The sequence below is a fragment of the Microcaecilia unicolor genome, chromosome 1, assembly GCF_901765095.1.
Source record: "Microcaecilia unicolor chromosome 1, aMicUni1.1, whole genome shotgun sequence".
NCBI lineage: Eukaryota > Metazoa > Chordata > Amphibia > Gymnophiona > Siphonopidae > Microcaecilia > Microcaecilia unicolor.
Genome location: NC_044031.1, coordinates 2,528,598 through 2,547,110, shown reverse-complemented (window position 1 = coordinate 2,547,110; position 18,513 = coordinate 2,528,598). Strand labels below are relative to the sequence as shown.

The window sequence follows — 18,513 nt, the reverse complement described above, 5'->3', positions numbered from 1 at the left end:
GCATTGCCTGCCCTTCTCAGTGCTTCCCCTCACATCGCACATGTTCAATTTCATCAAATCTGAGCATGCGTAATGTGAGGGGAAGCACTGCGCCAGGGCAGGCAATGCAGGGGAGAACAGCACTGGAGGAAGGCTTCTGCTGGTGGGGCTTGTGAGCCCCCGCCAACCAAACCAGAGGCCACGAATCCAATTTGGAATCCTGTCTGGTTGTGTGCTAAGCAGAGCTTTTCAGAACATGCCCAGAACGCCAGAGGGAAGGAGCAAGGCCGGTGAGAGAGGGGGGCCCAGCACCTGTCTTTCTCCTGCTCCTGTCAAGAGCAGGAGAGAGACAAACCCCGGCACCGGGTCCCCCCCCTGGAGGCTGGGCCCGGAGGAATCTTGCCCCCTTCCTCTCTCGGCGGCCTTGCTCTTTTCCTCTGGTGTTCTGGGAATGCTCTTAAAAGCTCTGCTTAGCACACAACTCTTGAGTTCATGCACCAGGCACCATCCCCTCCTAACTTCTGAAGAACTACCTAACACTTATATTTGCATCTGGCCATTGAGCATTAGGGAGTTGTTCGGAGGCGCTGTTCTGGCGCTGTTTCTCCAGCGCTGGAGTTTTGAGCCTGTGTGTATTGAGAGAGCCTAAGTGCTGGGTGTGGGTTGAAAGTCCCTGCTGTGTGGCAAGTTTCTTTTCAAATTTTCTCTTAGTCTTCTTTACCAATGCTGTTCACCTAACTTGCCAGTGCTTAAGCTGCTTCTTGTTTACTTCATTCGGATGTTTTTTTCCATTTTTTTTTTTTAAAGATGTTCTTTTGGCTGTAATAGTCTCTCGCCTCACCTTTTAACCATACAGGATATCATTTTGGCCTTTTTTCCCCCAAACTTTTTGATAAGTGGAATGCATCTGGGCTTCCAAGATTGTTTAAAAATACCATGTCCATGTTTGATTTTGACACTTAATCTTTGTAGCTGCTTTTTTTGGAAATGAAATGCTGCTACAGTAGATTTCCTCAGTTGTTTATTTTGTCCAGGAATTTTACCTCCCTAACATTTCTTGACCCTCTATCCTGTCCCTCTATACCAGACATTTGTACACAGGGGCTCTGTATTCTCCCTTTAACATAGGCAGCCGAGACCCCTCGTGATATCGAAATAATAACAAGACACATAGTATTTTCTTAACTTGGCACAACTTGGCCGCAGCTTTATTTTAAATCCAAACATCATAACCCTGGGTATACCCAAGCCAATCAACCTTCCGGCTTAGCAGCCAACCCAGTCCGCCGTCATAGCAAGACTGACCAATCGTATGCAGAGCTCCCCGCCGTACAGCAAGGGCGCTCAACCGTAAGCGCAGCTATCCCAGCTGCCTAGCTTACACCATCAGGCTTGGGTACCCCGCCAAAGCTGCGACAAAATATATACATGTACGTCTCCCCATAAAACCGGGAGGGGGGGCTGGGTGCACGCAAATGCCCGGACGCCAGAAGAGGACGTCCGGGCTCCGCCCAGGGGTTTTAAACCCCTTTTCCTCTCCGCCCTTCCCAGCGGGGTGCCTCTGAGCGGCGGGAATGCGCCCACCGCACCCCGCTCTACCTCGCTGGCAAGGTGCGCGTGCCTGTCGGGGCACGGCGCCATGTTAATGGTGGCTCCGTGCACCCGGGGGGCACTGCGCCTTGCTTATTTTGAGACAAACTTGACAATTTCTACATGAGTGTTATGGAAATGAAAAGAGAGAAAGTACATAACAGTGATGATGATAAACAGATAAATTTACTGGGTACAGAGAGGACAATCTGTGTGTTTGATTCTGGTTTATTTTGTCCCTGGTCAACAAACATTTCTTCCCTGGTGGCAAGATTTTATAGCTCCGGCTGCTGTTTCTCCTCTTTCCTCAGGGAAAAGGGAATGGGACTTGATATACCGCCTTTCTGAGGTTCAAAGTGGTTTACATATATTCAGGTACTTATTTTGTACCAGGGGCAATGGAGGGTTAAGTGACTTGCCCAGAGTCAGAAGGAGCTGCAGTGGGAATCGAACCCAGTTCCCCGGGATCAGAGTCCGCTGCACTAACCACTAGGGACTCCTCCACACAGGATTATACAGAGGGTTTTTTTGCTCATTCTTTGATTTTTCTCTCAGTTTTGGGAACTCTGCATGCCTCCGATACCTTTGTATCCCTCTGTATGTACACAGTGACTCTCATTTTTTTTCTCTCATTTTCTTGCCTCTCTACCCTGAGTGTGAGCCATGCTTAGGAGCAGTTAGCTCTGAACAGCCTCTGTAGATAAGTTTAGACAGGCAGAGTGAATAAATGAACACTTGTTTTGTAATTAGTCTTTTGCTGGGTCTTTTCTTATTAAAAACACACTTGCTTTCTTATCACTGCTTGGTGTTGCCTCTGGTTAGTCCACACAGGGTCTCTTCTGTTGCTCCTAGTTGAGGGAAGGTTAATCGTTAACCCCTTTGTGGCATCCTGGAGCAGCCACTGTGCGATTGGGCAATGTGTTGTTGGCCGTGACACAATCACGCAGCGTGTAAGGAGTGACTGCAGCTCACGCTGGCCTCTTCAGCATGCGGAGTGTCTCTCCGACTGCAGCTTGCACCCTGATGCTCCCTAGGAGTGAGGGGTAGCATCCGGGGCCTCTGTCCTTCAGTGCTATTTCCACCTGTCTTTCCATGGGGGGGTGTGCCTGTGTGAGTGGAGATCTCTCTCTCATCCTCTCTGGAAAGTCCCTCTGAGAGTCCTCTCAGAGTGTCTCCTGAGAGAAGTACATGGATTTCCTTCTCGGTTCCCAGGTAAGACAATTATGCTGTCCTGTGCGGCCTGATTAAATTCACTGCCTTACATCTGGCACATCTGAAACCACAATTACAGAACAAAGTGTTCTGACTGATAATGATCCGTTCCCATCACCAGATTCTGCACTAATTCAGCCCTGAGTGCTCTGCCGTCCAACCCTTTCAACTTTCACACCTTTCTATGAAATAAGCGACTGCCTGAGAAACTCTCTGAATAGAGCTGTTATTGAATGCTGAGCTGCAGGATGCTCAGGCCCTTGGTCAGGAATTAGAAATAGGTGCAGAATCGTAGATGTGAGCTTCCCCCCCTCCCTCCCAACCAGGCCACAGTGCGCCTTGAAGATGCGGAGGCTTCAGGAAAGGAGATGTTGGTGAGGAGCAAAGAGCACCCGTAGGGTACTGCAGATGCAGGGAGGGGGAGGATGGCAGGGCAGGGGAAATAAGTCATGGGGCGAGGGGGAGGCAGTGCTATTTTGTGTCAGTAGAGAGAGTTGGTCCATGGGGAGTTGCCAGTCATGGAGCTTCCATCAACATGAGGAACATGGGGGAGATGGTATTGGGTTGTGGGTAACACTTTGGCCTGTGGTGTCAGGTTGTTTTGCTTGAACCTCTGTGTTTGTGGTTCAATCTCAACTCAGTCCTCGAGACCCACCTAGCCAAGTTTTCAGGATATCCACAATGAATATGCCTACACTGGAGGTGGTACAGGCAAACGTATCTCATGCATATTCATTGTGGTTGGCTAGGTGGGTCCTGAGGATCGGGTTGACAACCCCTGCTTTGTGTTACTTTACAAAGACAACAAGACTTATTTATTGCTGTTGTATTTCATTAATGTCTTCTGTTGTTGTAATCTGCAGACAGAAACAGAGAAAAACGTAAGTAGATAACCCTATCCAGTCTACTCTCCCTATCGCGCCCTGAGAAGCTCTCTTGAATTCAGATACTGTTTTCGTCTCCTCCACTTAACCGGGAGGCCATTCAATGAACTCGCCAATATTTTCTCGGGTTACTTCTGAGTCTATCCCAGGGGCGTAGCCAGACAGCAGATTTTGGGTGGGCCTAGTCAAGAAGTGGGTGGGCACCAAGTGTTCTCCTCCCCTTCCCCCCCTCCAATGCGATGAGGCCAGTATCAGCAGCTTAGGAAGCTTAGACTGCTGAAGTGGAGAGCAGTGTTTTCAGCACCATCAGGGGGAGGTCTTCAGCTGGCAGAGCTTGGGATCCCCACTAGCTAGCACGTAATATGTGCTGCTGTTGGGTGGGCCTGAGCCCCTTTTACCTTTCAACAGAAAGAGCCTCCTGTGCATTTATGCCACGTAGGTATTTAAATGTCTTTATCATATCTTCCCTCTGCCGCCTTTTTCCAAAGTACACGTATTGAGATCTTTAAGTCTGTCCCCACCAGTCACTTGGATTACTGTATTGGTTTCTTGTAGGGAACTCCCGTGGTTAAGCTGAAACATCTACTTATTCAGAAGAAATCAATTTAAGTGTCATTATTGGTGATACGTTGAAACCTTCTGCTCAGTGTGCGGCAGTGGCTAAGAAAGCAAATAGAATGTTAGGTATTATTAGGAAAGGAATGGAAAACAAAAATGAGGACGTTATAATGCCTTTGTATCGGTCCCTGGTGCGACCGCACCTCAAATATTATGTTCAGTTCTGGTCATTGCAGCTCAAAAAAGATATAGAAAAGGTGCAGAGAAGGGCAACGAAAATAATAAAGGGGATGGGACTACTACTACTACTTATCACTTCTTTAGCGCTACAAGGCATACGCAGCACTGTACACCATACATGAACAGACAGTACCTACTCAAAGAGCTCACAATCTAAATAGGACAGGCAAACAGACAGAACAACTAAGAGGTAAGGGAATTAAAGAGGTGGGGATAAGAGGGTAGAGGGCAAGAGAGTAGTGGTTAGGAGTCAAAAGCAGCGTTAAAGAGGTGGGCTTTTAGCCTGGATTTGGAAACGGCCAAAGACGGGGCTAGATGTACAGGCTCGGGAAGTCTATTCCAGGCGTGAGGTGCAGCGAGATAAAAGGAACGGAGTCTGGAATTAGCAGTAGAGGAGAAGAGAGATTTATCCACAGAACGGAGTACCCGAGGGGGGGCGTAGGGAGACACAAGAGAGGAGAGGTACTGGGGAGCGATAGAGTGAATGCACTTATAGGTCAGTAAGAGAAGTTTGAATTGAATGCGGAAATGGATAGGGAGCCAGTGAAGTGACTGGAGGAGAGGGCTGATGTGAGCATAGCGACTCTAGCGGAAAATGAGTCACGCAGCAGAGTTTTGGACCGATTGAAGAGGAGAGAGATGGCTAAGTGGGAGGTCGGTGAGAAGCAGGTTGCAATAATCTAGGCGAGAGGTGATAAGAGTGTGGATAAGGGTTCTGGCAGAGTGCTCAGAGATGAAGGGATGGATTTTGCTAATGTTATAGAGAAAGAAACGACAGGTTTTGGCAATCTGTTGAATATGAGCAGAGAAGGAGCGAAAAGTGTCGAAGATGACCCCAAGGTTACGAGCTGATGAGACAGGGAGAATGAGAGTGCCATCCACAGAAATAGAGAAAGGGGGGAGAGGAGAGGTGGATTTAGGGGAAAAGATGAGAAGCTCGGTTTTGGCCATGTTAAGTTTTAGATGACGTTGAAACATCCAGGCAGCAATATCAGATAGGCAGGCTGATACATTGGTTTGGATGGTGGTTGAGATTTCGGGGGTAGAGAGGTAGATTTGGGAGTCATCAGCATAGAGATGGTAATGAAAGCCTTGGGATGATATCAGAGAGCCAAGGGAAGAAGTGTAGATAGAGAACAGGAGAGGACCGAGAACAGAACCTATTCGTAGTGGGATAGAAGTGGAAGAGGATCCACCAGAGTGTACACTAAATGTGCGAAGCGAGAGGTAGGAGGAGAACCAGGAAAGAACAGGGCCCTGGAATCAAGTGAAGACAGGGACGACTTCCATAACAGGAAAGGCTAAAGCGGCTAGGGCTCTTCAGCTTAGAGAAAAGGCGGCTTAGGGGAGATATGATGGAGGTCTGTAAAATAATGAGTGGAATGGAAAGGGTAACTTAGTAGATGACGGCAGAGAAAGACCTGTATGATCCATCCAGTCTGCCCAACAAGATAAACTCATATGTGCTACTTTATGTGTATACCTGACCTTGATTTGTATCTGCCGTTTTCAGGGCACAGACCGTAGAAGTCTGCCCAGCACTAGCCCTGCCTCCCACCCACTAGCCCCGCCTCCCACCACCGGCTCTGGCACCCAATCTCCGCTAAGCTTCTGAGGATCCATTCCTTCTGAACAGGATTCCTTTATGTTTATCCCACGCATTTTTGAATTCCGTTAGCGTTTTCATCTCCACCACCTCCCTCATGAGGGCATTCCAAGTATCCACCACCCTCTCCGTGAAAAAATACTTCCTGACATTTTTCTTCAACCTCATTTCATGTTCTCTAGTTTTGCCGCCTTCCTATCTCCGGAACAGGTTCGTTTACGGATTAATACCTTTCAAATATTTGAACGTCTGTATCATATCACCCCTGTTTCTCCTTTCCTCCAGGGTATACATGTTCAGGTCAGCAAGTCTCTCCTCATACATCTTGTTACGCAAATCCCATACCATTCTCGTAGCTTTTCTTTGCACCGCGTCAATTCTTTTTACATCCTTAGCAAGATACGGCCTCCAATACTGAACACAATACTCCAGGTGGGGCCTCACCAACGACTTGTACAGGGGCATCAACACCTCTTTTCTTCTGCTGGTCACACCTCTCTCTATACAGCCTACCAACCTTCTAGCTACGGTCACTGCCTTGTCACGCTGTTTCGTCGCCTTCAGATCCTCACCCCAAGATCCCTCTTCCCGTCTGTACGTATCAGAGTCTCACCACCTAACACATACGTGGATTTCTACTTCCTAAGTGCATCACTTTGCATTTCTTCACATTGCATTTTAATTGCTAAGCCTTAGACCATTCTTCTAGCTTCCGCAGATCCTTTTTCATGTTTTCCACTCCCTCCCGGGTGTCCACTCTGTTACAAATCTTAGTATCATCTGCAAAAAGGCAAACTTTACCTTCTAACCCTTCGGCAATGTCACTCACAAATACATTGAGCCTGCAAATTAGGTGGGAAAATGTGGGATACAAATGCAACAAATAAATTGAACAGAATTGGCCCCAGCACCGATCCCTGAGGCACTCCACTACTCACCTTTCCCTAATCTGAGCGAATTCCATTAACCACCACCCTCTGGCGTCTGTCCGTCAACCAGTTCCTAATCCAGTTCACCTATCTTCAGCCTGTCAAGTTTATTCAAGAGCCTCCTGTGGGGAACCGTGTCAAAAGCTTTGCTGAAATTTAAGTAGATTACGTCTATAGCACGTCGATGATCCAATTCTCCAGTTACCCAATCAAAGAATTCAATGAGATTTGTTTGGCACGATTTCTCTTTGGTAAAACCATGTTGTCTCAGATCTTGCAACTTATTGGCTTCCAGGAAATTCACTATCCTTCCTTCAGTATCGCTTCCATTAGTTTTCCAATAACCAAAGTGAGGCTTACCGGCCTCTAGTTTCCAGCTTCTTCCCTATCACCACTTTTGTGAAGAGGGTAGACGTGAATTGTTTACACTTTCCAAAAATATTAGGACTAGTGGGCACGCAATGAAGCTACAAAGTAGTAAATTTAAAACAAGCCATAGAAAATATTTCTTTACTCAACATGTAATTAAACTCTGGAATTCATTGCCAGAGAATGTGGTAAAAGTAGTGGGTGTAGCAGGGTTTAAAAAAGGTTTGGACATACTACTACTACTACTTAACATTTCTAGAGCGCTACTAGGGTTACGCAGCGCTGTACAATTTAACAAAGAGAGACAGTCCCTGCTCAAAGAGCTTACAATCTAATAGACAAGTGAACAGTCGGTCCGATAGGGGCAGTCAAATTGGGGCAGTCTGGATTCACTGAACGGTAAGGGTTAGGTGCCGAACGCAGCATTGAAGAGGTGGGCATGTTCCTAAAAGAAAAGTCCATAAAATATTATTAACATGGACTAGGAAAATCCACTGCTTATTTCTGGGAAAATCAAGCAGTTAATGTATCTGGATTTAAAAAAGATTTTTTGGACAAGTTCCTGGAGGAAAAGTCCATAGTCCACTATTGAGAGAAGCCACTGCTTGCTCTGGGATTGGTAGCATGAAATGTGGCTACTAACTGGGTTTCTGCCAGGTACTGGGCTATATGGACCACTGGTCTGACCCAGTATGGCTGTTCTTATGTTGTTATGTACTGTGGGGTTGAAGGAGGCAAACACATTTTTAACTTCATGGTGTTCCCTCTAGGATGTGGTTAGTTGGACTGGGCACTGTACATATTCTAGCTTGTATTTTAATTTTCATGTTTTTACCTTTGATTCTTGTATTTTCTGATTGCTTTTTCCCCGCTGTCTCATCATTTTGTGTGTTTTAACAGTAACTAATTTGGATTTTATCCATATTATTGTAACAAGTTTTAATGTTTTGTTGAGGAACAGTACATGAAATGTGTAAATTAACAGTGATATCAACAGCAAGACCAGAGTTGCAGGGCCCAGACAGGACTAGAATTACAAGAGGACCTTACGAGACTGGGAGACTGGGCGGCTAAATGGCAGATGATGTTTAATGTGAGCAAGTGCAAGGTGATGCATGTGGGAAAAAAGAACCCGAATTATAGCTACGTCATGCAAGGTTCCAAGTTAGGAGTTACGGACCAAGAAAGGGATCTGGGTGTCGTCGTCGATAATACACTGAAACCTTCTGCTCAGTGTGCTGCTGCGGCTAGGAAAGCGAATAGAATGTTGGGTATTATTAGGAAAGGTATGGAAAACAGGTGTGAGGATGTTATAATGCCGTTGTATCGCTCCATGGTGCGACCGCACCTTGAGTATTGTGTTCAATTCTGGTCGCCGCATCTCAAGAAAGATATAGTAGAATTGGAAAAGGTGCAGCGAAGGGCGACTAAAATGATAGCGGGGATGGGACGACTTCCCTATGAAGAAAGACTGAGGAGGCTAGGGCTATACAGCTTGGAGAAGAGACGGCTGAGGGGAGACATGATAGAGGTATATAAAATAATGAGTGGAGTGGAACAGGTGGATGTGAAGCGTCTGTTCACACTTTCCAAAAATACTAGGACTAGGGGGCATGCGATGAAACTACAGTGTAGTAAATTTAAAACAAATCGGAGAAAATTTTTCTTCACCCAACGTGTAATTAAACTCTGGAATTCGTTGCCGGAGAAAGTGGTGAAGGCAGTTAGCTTAGCAGAGTTTAAAAAGGGGTTGGACGGTTTCCTAAAGGACAAGTCCATAAACCGCTACTAAACGGACTTGGAAAACTCCAAAATTCCAGGAATAACATGTATAGAACGTTTGTACGTTTGGGAAGCTTGCCAGGTGCCCTTGGCCTGGATTGGCCGCTGTCGTGGACAGGATGCTGGGCTCGATGGACCCTTGGTCTTTTCCCAGTATGGCATTACTTATGTACTTATGTAACTGTTCCTTGTCTGCATTGTCCCTGCTCAACTCACATTTCTTGTGGCAGGATACAACTTGTTTTGCTTTTGCTGCTGCTGTGTCTCCTCTTCCTCCCAGGGTTATACAGAGTTTTTCTTGCTCATTCTTTGGTTTTCTTTCTCAGTTTTGGGAAATGTGCATCTCTTATCTCTTTGTGGAGGAGTAGCCTAGTGGTTACTGCAGTGGACTTTGATCCTGGGGAACTGAGTTCGATTCCCACTGCAGCTCCTTGTGACTCTGGGCAAGTCACTTAACCCTCCATTGCCCCTGGTACAAAATAAGTACCTGAATATATGTAAACCGCTTTGAATGTAGTTGCAAAAACCTCAGAAAGGCAGTATATCAAGTCCCATTTCTTTGTATTTTGTAGAGTATGGAAGGAAATGCATTTCTCTTTCTTTTTCTCCTCTTCCTCCCAGGATTATATTTTTCTTGCTCATTCTTTGGTTTTCTCTCTCAGTTTTGGGAAATGTGCATCTCTTATCTCTTTGCAGAGTACGGAAGGAAATGCATTTCTCTTTGTATTTCTCCTCTTTCCCAGGATTATTCAGAGTTTTGTTTTGTTTTTTTCCCCTGTGTTCTGAAGTCTTTCCTTGCCTCGGCCTCACATTAAGTGCTCCCTCTGGCTCCTGCTCCTCTTTCCTGCTGCTCTCACACACTTTCGCTGTGGTCAGATGCTGCTTGTGGCAGGTGCAGGTGCTGATGTCAGGGGAAGGACAGATTGTCCCAGTCTGCTATCCAGCATCAAATTGGAGCCGTTCCCTTCTTGCTGGATGCAGAGCTGGGGTCTGAAGGTGAAAGCTGTTGACCTTCCTCTCAGGCATAGCGTTATCCCTCTCCTTGAGTTGACGTCCTTTCCTTTAATCTCTCGCCCTGGTTCTCTGCAGATAGCCACATAAAAAAGCTCCACAGTCAATATTTGGTGTGGCCTGAATCCTGGTACCAGCACTATAGGAAGGCAAAAGGGGGTTGGGTGGGGGGGGGGGGCTGTGTCCTACAGATTTCACCTTAATCACAGCTACAACTCTAGAGTTAGAGGACGCAAGGCTAGATCAGGCTGCGGACAGCTCTCTGACAGGACACACTTGCTCCCTGCTATAATCTCTGCAACAGAAAAGGAGAGACCCTGTTCCTGACACTCCTGCAGCATGACTGAGGTAAGAGAGATCGCTACTCTGCCACTGCACTTTGGATCGAAGCTCAAGAATTTGTACAAAATGATGCACAAAGTGTTGTAAAAAATAATGGTGAAATACTCAATAGGGAAATAAAAAAAAATCTGCAGAGAAAAGAAGAGGGTCCAGGATTCAGACATAGGCTGATGAAGGAAAGGACAGGAGACCAGAACCGATTCCTGTCTGTGAATGGCAGCTGACTGGTCTCATTGTACTGATGAAGGAATCCCAGGTCGGTCCGTCTGTCCGTCCATTCATCTGCACCAGCAGGGGTAGAAGCAGAGAGAGAGAGCCCAGTTGCGAGGTGCAGGAAACATTATTGGTCGGACAATATACACACAAAATTACGCACAGTCCAGCCTAGCTTAATGGTTAGTGCAGTGACCTGAGAATCATGGGAACTGGGTTCAATTCCCACTGCAGCTCCCTCTGACTCTGGACAAGTCACTTAACCCTTCATTGCCCCAGGTACACAATAAATATATAATATGTAAACCACTTTGATTATAACCACAGAAATGGAGTCCCATCACCTTTCCTTTCCCTACCAGGGAGGAGTTAACATATATGTTTGTAACATAAAGACTTTTTCATGCACCTTTTCTGACGTCACATGCAATTTTTCCTTACCTCTATCTAACTCCCATTACTCTATCTTAATTTCTGTATGTTGCACCTTCACTTACAAACAAAACAAAAAAAGGATTAACCCCTACGTGAAGGCCACAAAACAGCAAAGAAGTAGGGGTGGACCCCTTGACCTTCCCACCTCGGAAAGATGTTGCCAGAGACTGAACAAAAATCATAATTTTATTACGTGAAGACCAATCCAACACTGCACCAAAAGGCTTGTTGTAATAAATAGACTTGATCCGGGTCCGTGTTTTGGCAAAAACGCCTGCATTAGGACTCGCAACATCTGGAGAGTCACTTAACAACCTTGGTATCTCTGAGAACAATCAGGATTGAGATGAAATTAAACGCCAACGAGTCTATGTACTACAGCAAACCTTTAGGTGCAGTGTTGGATTGTTTTTATTTGATTTATTTATTGCATTTGTATCCCATATTTTCCCACCTATTTGCAGGCTCAATGTGGCTTACATTGTTCCATCATGGCGATCGCCATTTCGGGAGTGAAGATACAAGTGTTATTAATTGGTCGTCACATAATAAAATTATTATTTTTGGTTCAATCTCTGGCAACATTTTTTTCTGAGGTGGGAAGGCCAAGGGTTCACCCCCACCTTCACTTACTCTCGATGCTGTTAATTACGATGTTTTATTGTGTTTCGATGGTATGCTACTTACAATGTCATAATATGTATTGTGGCTTGAATATTTGTAGTCTTGTAATTGTCTATTGCCTATGTCCTGCTCATTATGGTTTAATTAGCACTTAATATACCGCTTTTATGGGTCCTTTTACCAAGCTGCAGTAAAAAGGACCCTGCGGTGGTGGCAGGGGCCGTCTTTGCCGCTTGCCAGAACCTTTTTTACTGCAGCAGGTAAAAAGCCCCTAAAAAAGACATGGCCATGCGGAAAGATTATTCTTACCACATGGTCATGTGGGGGGAGCACGTACCGCCCGCCACCCATTGAGGTGTCCGTAAGGGCTCCTACAGTAACCAGACAGCATCACGCTAGAAAATATGGAACTATTTTCCGCAGCACCAGAAATGGCGCGTGCTCAAGGCGGAACCACCACCGGCGATCGTGTTGAGCCAGCAGTAGTTCCAGGTTGCCGCATGGCAACCGTTTAGTAAAAGGTCCCCTTAATACCTTACTATTTGGTGTACCTCAGGGATCTGTCTTCTTTTCTCCATCTGTACTTCTTCCCTTGGTACTCTGATCTCATCTCATGATTTTCAGTATCATCTTTACGCTGATGACGCCCAGATCTACCTCTCCACACCAGAAATCTCAGCCAAAATCCAGGTCAAAGTATCAGCCTGCCTGTCTGACATTGCTGCCTGGATGTCTCAGCGCCATCTGAAACTAAACATGACCAAGACTGAGCTTCTTATCTTTCCCCCTAAACCAACCTCTCCTCCTCCCCCATTCTCTATTTCTGTAGATAACACTCTCATCCTTCCTGTCTCATCAGCTCGTAACCTTGGGGTCATCTTCGACTTCTCCCTCTCCTTCTCTGCACATATTCAACAGACTGCTGAAACCTGTTGTTTCTTTCTCTATAATATCAGCAAAATTCGCCCTTTCCTTTCTGAGCACACTACCAGAACCCTCATCCACACTCTTATCACCTCTCGCTTAGACTATTGCAACTTGCTTCTCACAGGTCTCCCACTTAGCCATCTCTCTCCTCTTCAATCTGTTCAAAATTCTGCTGCACGACTAATATTCCGCAAGGGTTGTTATGCTCATATTAGCCCTCTCCTCAAGTCACTTCACTGGCTTCCTATCCGTTTCCACATACAGTTCAAACTCCTCTTATTGACCTATAAGTGCATTCACTCTGCAGCTCCTCAGTACCTCTCCACTCTCATCTCTCCCTACATTCCTCCCCGGGAACTCCGTTCACTGGGTAAATCTCTCTTATCTGCACCCTTCTCCTCCACTGCTAACTCCAGACTCTGTTCCTTTTATCTTGCTGCACCATATGCCTGGAATAGACTTCCTGAGCCGGTATGTCAAGCTCCATCTCTAGCCATCTTCAAATCTAAGCTAAAAGCCCACCTTTTTGATGCAACTTTTAACTCCTAACCCTTATTCACTTGTTCAGAACCCTTATTTTATCATCCTCACTTTAATATTCTCTTATCTCTTGTTTGTCCTAATTAGATTGTAAGCTCTGTCGAGCAGGGGCTGTCTTTTCATGTTCAAGTGTACAGCACTGTGTACGTCTAGTAACGCTTTAGAAATAAGTAGTAGTAGTTAATACAATGTACAGTACCTCCTTCCCTGGCCAGTCCCACAAAAGAGGTCTGTGTGTAAAAAAAACAAACAAAAAAAAACCTTAAACTTAGTAAATACGGCTCTACTTTTAACTCGTGGAGACAAAGAAAATAAAAAGCTGAGTGGTAAGTGCTGTCCAGGGAGAGAGAGAAGCAGCTCACTGGATGAGCAAAGGTGTCTGGAGGGTTTATAAGGGCCTAACTGCAAAGGTGCATTTGAGTAAAGCGACTTGTGAATTATGGTAATTATATTAAATTTATTTATTAAAGTTTATATACCAAGTCATTCAAGATGGTATAAATTGATTGCACCGGTATACAGTGATGATGAATAAACAAAGGAGAGACGTGAATCAAATTTTCCTGCATGACAGAGTATCCTAATTGCTGTGTTTTGTACATTTTGAAGTCGTTTCGTAAACTGAGACAGCCCCATCAGTACATACTTACAATAGTCAAGTCTTGAAAGCACAAGTACACACAAGGTTGTGCATTGAGCCAAAGCATCCCAACTGATCTAAGTTGACGTAGGGCAAAAGAGCTTCAAAGGAAAAGTAATTGAGCAAAAGTACTCTGAAATACTTAAAAGAATTAACAAGAGGAGTGGAGGTCCCAGGTAGACTAGGGGCAAATACCAGAGGTGGAAGACAATTTGTAAACCACATTGCAAACGTTTGATATGGATTTAAGGCTAGGAAATGTTCTGAAAAAACAAAAAGAAACCAGTGTTAGATGGTGCTGGAACAGTGAAGTATCTGGAACATTCTACTACTTCTTTCTGGTTGGCTCCTGTCCTTAGGAATAATCTTCCAAAGTCAATACATGCAGAGATTATTAAAGACTCATTTTTTTTATTCTAGCGTTTGATATTCAACCAGATGGGGAACATAAGAATAATCATACAGGGTCAGACCATTGGTCCATCTAGCCCAATATCTTGTTTCCAACAGTGGCCAATCCAGGTCTCAAGTCCTGGCAGAAACCCTAATAGTAGCAAAAATTCCATGCCACCAATCCCAGGGCAAGCAGTGGCTTCCCCATGTCTATCTCAATAACAGACTATAGACTTTTCCTCCAGGAACCACTGTTAACACATCCTCCAGAAACGAGTTCCAGAGATTAACTATTCTTTGTATAAAAATATTTCCTCCTATTTGTTTTAAAAGTATTTCCATGTAACTTTATTGAGTTTCCCCTGGTGTTTTGATTTTTCACTCTTTCAAAAAATACATTCACTTCTACCCGTTCTACACCACTCAGGATTTTGTAGACCTCAATCATATCTCTACTCATCCGTCTCTTTTCCAAGCTGAACAGCCCTAACCTCTTTAGCCTTTCCTCGTACGAGTGGAGTTCCATCCCCTTTATCATTTTGGTCGCTCTTCTTTGAACTTTTCTAATTCCGCTATATCTTTTTTTGTGAAAGATATATATTGACGGATCTGCAATATGTGGTAGTATTGAAAAGTGTTTAGGGTTTTTCTACTTTTGTTTTTATGGAGTGTATGCGTTAGGATAGGCCTATCATGATTATGGAGTTCTTTTCTGACTATATTTGTATTTTTTTGGTGGTAGATCAAATGTTAATTTAACTGTAGCTGTAACAAAGGAGTCAGTAGCATGATTTAACAGTATGCCATCAGTGTAATAATAAACAGAAAAATCAATGTCTTGGACAATTGTAGTTAATGGATTTAAAAAGATCTCTGGGATACTCCATGTAGTAAAAACCAGAGGGGAGGAGGTATTGGTTTGCTCACAGTACTGCAGTTTTCTCCAGTAATTTGGTGGGAAAATGCAAGCTTGAAACAGGTTAATCATTCTCAACCGATGATGCATCAAGAGTGAGTTTTTCCAGCAGTGGGTGACTGGAATTAATTATCATCACGATAAATGGGGAAGCCCCAAACTGGGTTTGCAAGTCAAGCTGATGGAAGTGGATCCAAAGAGCACATACAGCAAGATTGATTAAGGCACCAGGAAAAAAAAGAGAGTGTGTATGAAAAACTTGAAAATCTAAAGGTGGACAAAGCCATGGGACCAGACAGGATCCACCCCAGGATATTGAGGGAGCTCAGAGAGGTTCTGGCGGGTCCTCTTAAAGATTTGTTTAATAAATCCTTGGAGACGGGAGAGGTTCCGTGGGACTGGAGAATGGCGGATGTTATCCCTCTTCACAAAAGTGGTGATAGGGAAGAAGCTGGAAACTACAGGCCGGTAAGCCTCACTTTGGTTATTGGAAAAGTAATGGAAGCAATGCTGAAGGAAAGGATAGTGAATTTTCTGGAAGCCAATAAGTTGCAAGATCCGAGACAACTTGGTTTTACCAAAGGGAAATCGTGCCAAACGAATCTCATTGAATTCTTTGACTGGGTGACCGGAGAATTGAATCATGGACGTGCTATAGACGTAATCTACTAAGATTTCAGCAAAGCTTTTGACATGGTTCCCTACAGGAGACTCTTAAATAAACTTGACAGGCTGAAAATAGGACCCGACGTGGTGAACTGGATTAGGAACTGGTTGACGGACAGACACCAGAGGGTGGTGGTTAATGGAATTCGCTCGGTTGAGGGAAAGGTTAGTAGTGGAGTGCCTCAGAGATTGGTGCTGGGGCCAATTCTGTTCAATATATTTGTGAATGACATTGCTGAAGGGTTAGAAGGTAAAGTTTGCCTTTTTGCGGACGATACTAAGATTTGTAACAGAGTGGATGCCCGGGAGGGAGTGGAAAACATGGAAAAGGATCTCAGGAAGCTAGCAGAATGGTCTAAGGTTTGGCAATTAAAATTCAATGCGAAGAAATGCAAAGTGATGCACTTAGGGAGTAGAAATCCACGGGAGACGTATGTGTTAGGCGGTGAGAGTCTGATATGTACAGACGGGGAGAGGGATCTTGGGATGATAGTATCTGAGGATCTGAAGGTGACGAAACAGTGTGACAAGGCGGTGGCCATAGCTAGAAGGTTGTTAGGCTATATAGAGAGAGGTGTGACCAGCAGAAGAAAAGAGGTTTTAATGCCCCTGTATAAGTCGTCAGTGAGGCCCCACCTGGAGTATTGTGTTCAGTTTTGGAGGCCGTATCTTGCTAAGGATGTAAAAAGAATTGAAGCGGTGCAAAGAAAAGCTACGAGAATGGTATGGGATTTGCGTTACATATGAGGAGAGACTTGCTGAACTGAACATGTATACCCTGGAGGAAAGGAGAAACAGGGGTGATATGATACAGACGTTCAAATATTTGAAAGGTATTAATCCGGAAACGAATCTTTTCCGGAGATGGTAAGGCGGTAGAACTAGAGGACATGAAATGAGATTGAAGGGGGGCTGACTCAGGAAAAATGTCAGGAAGTATTTTTTCACGGAGAGAGTGGTGGATACTTGGAATGCCCTCACGAGGGAGGTGGTGGAGATGAAAACGGTAACGGAATTAAAAAATCCTGTTCAGAAGAAATGGATCCTCAGAAGCTTAGCGGAGATTGGGTGGCAGAGCCGGTGGTGGGAGGCGGGGCTAGTGGGTGGGAGGCGGGGCTAGTGCTGGGCAGGCTTCTACGGTCTGTGCCCTGAAAATGGCAGATACAAATCAAGGTAAGGTATACACAAAAAGTAGCACATATGAGTTTATCTTGTTGGGCAGACTGGATGGACCGTGCAGGTCTTTTTCTGCCGTCATCTACTATGTTACTATATAATTGCTATTGTATAAGGGACGCTCCAGGCTGAGTGCTCTTCATAATAACACTTAGCATGGATTGCCACACCTGGCTTTGGACGTGAGAACTTGTGTAAATCATGGCAGGCACATAACCCCAGTACTTTATAACACTATGCCTACATTTTGGGAACACCCCTGAGCCATACGGGTTCCTCCCATGGCCATGCGCCCTTTTGGGTTGTACAAGACAATTTAGGCATGCAGGCAGATGCCCCCACAGATCCAAATTAGTGCCATTTACCCAGGGCAGTGGAGTTGGTATCTCCAGCTCTGATTCTGACTCAGATTAATCAGTACTTTAGATGCAGGATCTCTGATCTTTTTGTATTTTGCAGGGTGCAGGAAGAAATACCCTTCGGTTTCTATTTCTCCTCTTTCTCCCAGGATTATACAGTGTTTTTCCTGCTCATTCTTTGATTTTCTCTCAGATTGACCAGATGACCACTGAAGGGAATCGGGGATCACCTCCCCTTACTCCCCCAGTGGTCACCAACCCCCTCCCACCCAAAAAAAACCACACTTTTTGTGCCAGCCCCTATGCCAGCCTGAAATGTCATACCCAGCTCCCTGACAGCACTATGCAAGTCCCTGGAGCAGTTTTAGTGGGTGCAGTGCACTTCAGGCAGGTGGACCCAGGCCCATCTCCCCCCCCCCCCCACCTGTTACACGTGGTGGTAAATGGGAGCCCTCCAACCCCCCCCCCCCCAAACCCACTGTACCCACATCTAAGGGCCCCCCTTCACCCATAAGGGCTATGGTAATGGTGTAGAGTTATAGGGAGTGGGTTTTGGGGGGGGGGGATTCTTCTACTTCTTCTACTAACCTATAAATGAACTCACTCTGCTGCTCCCCAGTATCTCTCCACACTCATCCTTCCCTACACCCCTTCCCGTGCACTCCACTCCATGGATAAATGCTTCTTATCTGTTCCCTTCTCCACTACTGCCAACTCCAGACTTCGCTCCTTCTGTCTCGCTGCACCCTACGCCTGGAATAAACTTCCTGAGCCCCTATGTCTTGCCCCATCCTTGGTCACCTTTAAATCTAGACTGAAAGCCCACCTCTTTAACATTGCTTTTGACTCGTAACCACTCGCCTCCACCTACCCTCCTCTCCTCCTTCCTGTACACATTAATTGATTTGATTTGCTTACTTTATTTATTTTTTGTCTATTAGATTGTAAGCTCTTTGAGCAGGGACTGTCTTTCTTCTATGTTTGTGCAGCGCTGCGTACGCCTTGTAGCGCTATAGAAATGCTAAATAGTAGTAGTAGTAGGATTTGGGGGGCTCAGCTCCCAAGGTAAGAGAGCAATGCACCTGGGAGCTATTTTAAGTTGTTTTTGTAATCCCCCTAGGG

The 18,513-nt window shown here is 45.2% G+C and overlaps 1 protein-coding gene across 6 annotated transcripts in view; it reads left to right on the top strand.

The window, feature by feature from the left end:
• SLC4A2 (solute carrier family 4 member 2) overlaps positions 1–18,513 on the top strand; it is a 199,077-nt gene that overhangs the window by 80,215 nt on the left and 100,349 nt on the right. The window contains exon 1 of one of the 6 annotated variants that reach the window (XM_030191928.1): positions 2,551–2,781. The exons of 4 other annotated variants lie outside the window; for them this stretch is intronic. In XM_030191928.1, the coding sequence (XP_030047788.1) occupies positions 2,758–2,781 (24 nt within the window). In that variant the 5' untranslated portion in view covers positions 2,551–2,757. Of the gene's footprint in view, positions 1–2,550; positions 2,782–10,461; positions 10,509–18,513 lie in introns of those variants that run through there. One more of the 6 variants, XM_030191934.1, reaches the window with a different exon arrangement.